Source organism: Olea europaea, unplaced genomic scaffold, assembly GCF_002742605.1.
Source record: "Olea europaea var. sylvestris unplaced genomic scaffold, O_europaea_v1 scaffold15809, whole genome shotgun sequence".
NCBI lineage: Eukaryota > Viridiplantae > Streptophyta > Magnoliopsida > Lamiales > Oleaceae > Olea > Olea europaea.
In genome coordinates, this window is record NW_019233426.1 from 1 (window position 1) to 2,514 (window position 2,514).

Below are 2,514 nucleotides of genomic sequence, written 5' to 3' on the forward strand. Positions count from 1 at the left end.
AAAATCAGCATTAAAGGGAAAAAAAAAAAAAAAAAAGCTTGGAGTTTTAACGGTAAAATAATATATAGACAGTAAATAATCCAACAAACGTAAAAATTCAAAATACATGAAGAATACAATTCAACCATACGTATGAATTGTAAAATATCCTATTTCTCCTTTTTGTACTTATTTTGCTTTATTACTAAACAAAAATTTCCCTCACCTGCTCCATAGCGCCAGGATCTAGCTTTACGGCTCCTTAATGCTGTTAAAAGAAGGCCGAAGGACAGAACCAAAGCAAACATTCCATTTCCGAAGCGCCAGGAAGGCAGTAAAGCAGTCTGGCTAGAATTTCCTCTCCTAGGGATGCCAAACTCTTCCACAACGCCCTAGCAAAGAATTGAGCTAGTTTTATGATGTTTCTTAAGAAATTAGATGGCAGAAACTAGTAGATATGATCAAACAATATGTACTTATTCCTATGATTTGGAAGTTAATTCAATTATTATTTATTAGCTAAACATTTCGATAGTACAAAGTTTTAGAATAATGATCAGGGAAGTTGACTTTTCAGTAAGATTTTCAGAAAATCATGGCAAGCAAGATAATTGCCGAAACTGCACTAGTGCATGATAATGTAAATCTTTTGGGCTATCAAACATTCATAATGGTACTGTAAAGGAGAAAAAGAATGCTAAGATTTTCAGTTATACTCACTCGAATAGCCTCCTGCATAAAGAGCATTGCAATTAGAAGACCAAACAATTCACCAGCCAAGCGCGTAAAACGATTGATGAGAGAGCATGCACCCAAGATGGCCAGCAAGAAAAGCAAAAGGGCTGTCCATACGCAAACCCTAAGTACCACAGTGTTACCATCAATAGTTGACATCAGATCTCAAGAGCGTGTTTGGCTAAGGGTAGAAAAGGTAAATGTACTTTTGTAGAGAGTAAAGGCTCAGTTTTAAGGAAGTGAGTTTTCGAACTAAAAATCTCCAGGAAAAGAGTAAATTCTAAAAAAACTCAAACTTGTTTGGCCCAAAAAGTTAATTTTAAAGTAATCTTGGCCAGACATGTACTTGGTCAATGTTTCAAGAGAGCAGAGAGTTACCATCCTGTCCAAGCCAAGAATAGCTTATGTCCCAAATCTTTTCGATCTTTTGCAAAATTGAACATGAAAGTGTACATTATAACAGTTGGTTCAGCTACACCTAATATGAGGAGTGGTTGTCCGCCAACAATTGAGTGGATCACACCACAAAGTGCTGTTGATGCAAGGGTTTGCACTGCAGTTAAGGTTCCATCTGCAATAATGGATCATTAATTAGCATATCTAAGCAAAATATCACATTAAAACTTAAAAACGTGTTTGGTACGGACGATTGAGTAACTTTTCAATACATTCAATCAACTTTTATCAAATTTTGCTAAAATTTTTATGAAAAACTTTGACAAACAACCCCCTAAATAAAAAAGCTAAAATTTTGTTCATTACACCGTCATATCATGCTGCATACAAAACATAAACTAAAGAAGAGACAACAAAAAGGTAAAAATTCAAGAAATATAAGTCCTACCAGTATCTCTTTCAAGTTGCTCTCCGAAAGATATAACAGGAATTGCTGATGCGAAGAATATATATGTTGTCGGAGCCAGGATCCTTCAAAACAACATAATGATTTTAATTACACATTCAAGCTAGGATAAATAAGAGCTAATGAATTCTGCACTTAGATATTTATTTTGAGTACCAAGATAATTCACTAGAATGATGTTAAGAAGGAAGAGCATCAGGATCAAATAATTCTTAACATATAAGTTCTACAAGAACAAGATAAAATCATCTATATAAAATAAAACATCTATCTGAGTTTACATTTGAGGTAAGGTAAAAATCACAAACCTTATACCTGCACGCAGTCCACCGCTCCAGTCTTGTCTGTAGCATAGAAGCCTTCTTTTAAGATCATTCTTAATTCCACGGAAGGGGACAAATGTTTCTTCCATTATGACCCAAAATTACCCAAAACACGGGCTTTTTTAATTCTTTCTTTTCTTTTATTTGCACAAATGAGAAATTGGAATGACACTAAACTTGGAAACAAATTGGAAGGGACTGAGGCCAAACTCAATATTGCTAGATATGCATACGAAAGATGGATGTGTCGGCAGAAAGACAAACGCTACTTGATCGTAAATATTCAAAAAGTATCTATACTTTGAGACCATTTTATTAGGTCCATGAATAAATTTGTATATGTAGTTTAAGAACTTTACATTTTAATGAATCTAAAAAGAATAATTTTAGGGTCCGGAAAAAGAACAATAGAACACGTTAGCAATGAATTACAATCAGATTAAGGATAGAATTCTTGGTTCAACCCTCCAAAATTTTTTTTTTGCCAATTTGGATTCATGGTATATGTTGAAACAGACAACATTTTAACGAAATGAATCCATTCCAAAATCAAGAAAGTTCTTTACATCTTCCAAGAACTAAACTAACGGTTGATTTCGATAGAGCTCAGATCCA

The 2,514-nt window shown here is 34.0% G+C and overlaps 1 protein-coding gene across 1 annotated transcript; it reads right to left on the reverse strand.

Moving 5' to 3' along the window:
• Positions 1-119: 119 nt before the first annotated feature.
• LOC111376937 (boron transporter 1-like) lies at positions 120-2,508 on the reverse strand. The gene is made up of 5 exons (XM_022999953.1): positions 1,885-2,508; positions 1,559-1,641; positions 1,093-1,285; positions 700-838; positions 120-371 (listed from the first exon to the last, which is right to left on the reverse strand). The coding sequence occupies exons 1-5, from the start codon at positions 1,986-1,988 to the stop codon at positions 150-152; spliced, it is 741 nt and encodes a 246-aa protein (XP_022855721.1). The 5' UTR covers positions 1,989-2,508; the 3' UTR covers positions 120-149.
• Positions 2,509-2,514: the final 6 nt, after the last annotated feature.

Excerpts from the sequence above, each read along its gene's own strand:
- LOC111376937 (XM_022999953.1), bottom strand. The coding sequence starts at position 1,988 with ATGGAAGAAACATTTGTCCCCTTCCGTGGAATTAAGAATGATCTTAAA. Across the intron at positions 1,286-1,558 it reads GCAACTTGAAAGAGATACTG|ATGGAACCTTAACTGCAGTG; the intron begins GTAGGACTTATA and ends CCATTATTGCAG. Across the intron at positions 839-1,092 it reads TTCTTGGCTTGGACAGGATG|GGTTTGCGTATGGACAGCCC; the intron begins GTAACTCTCTGC and ends TGTGGTACTTAG.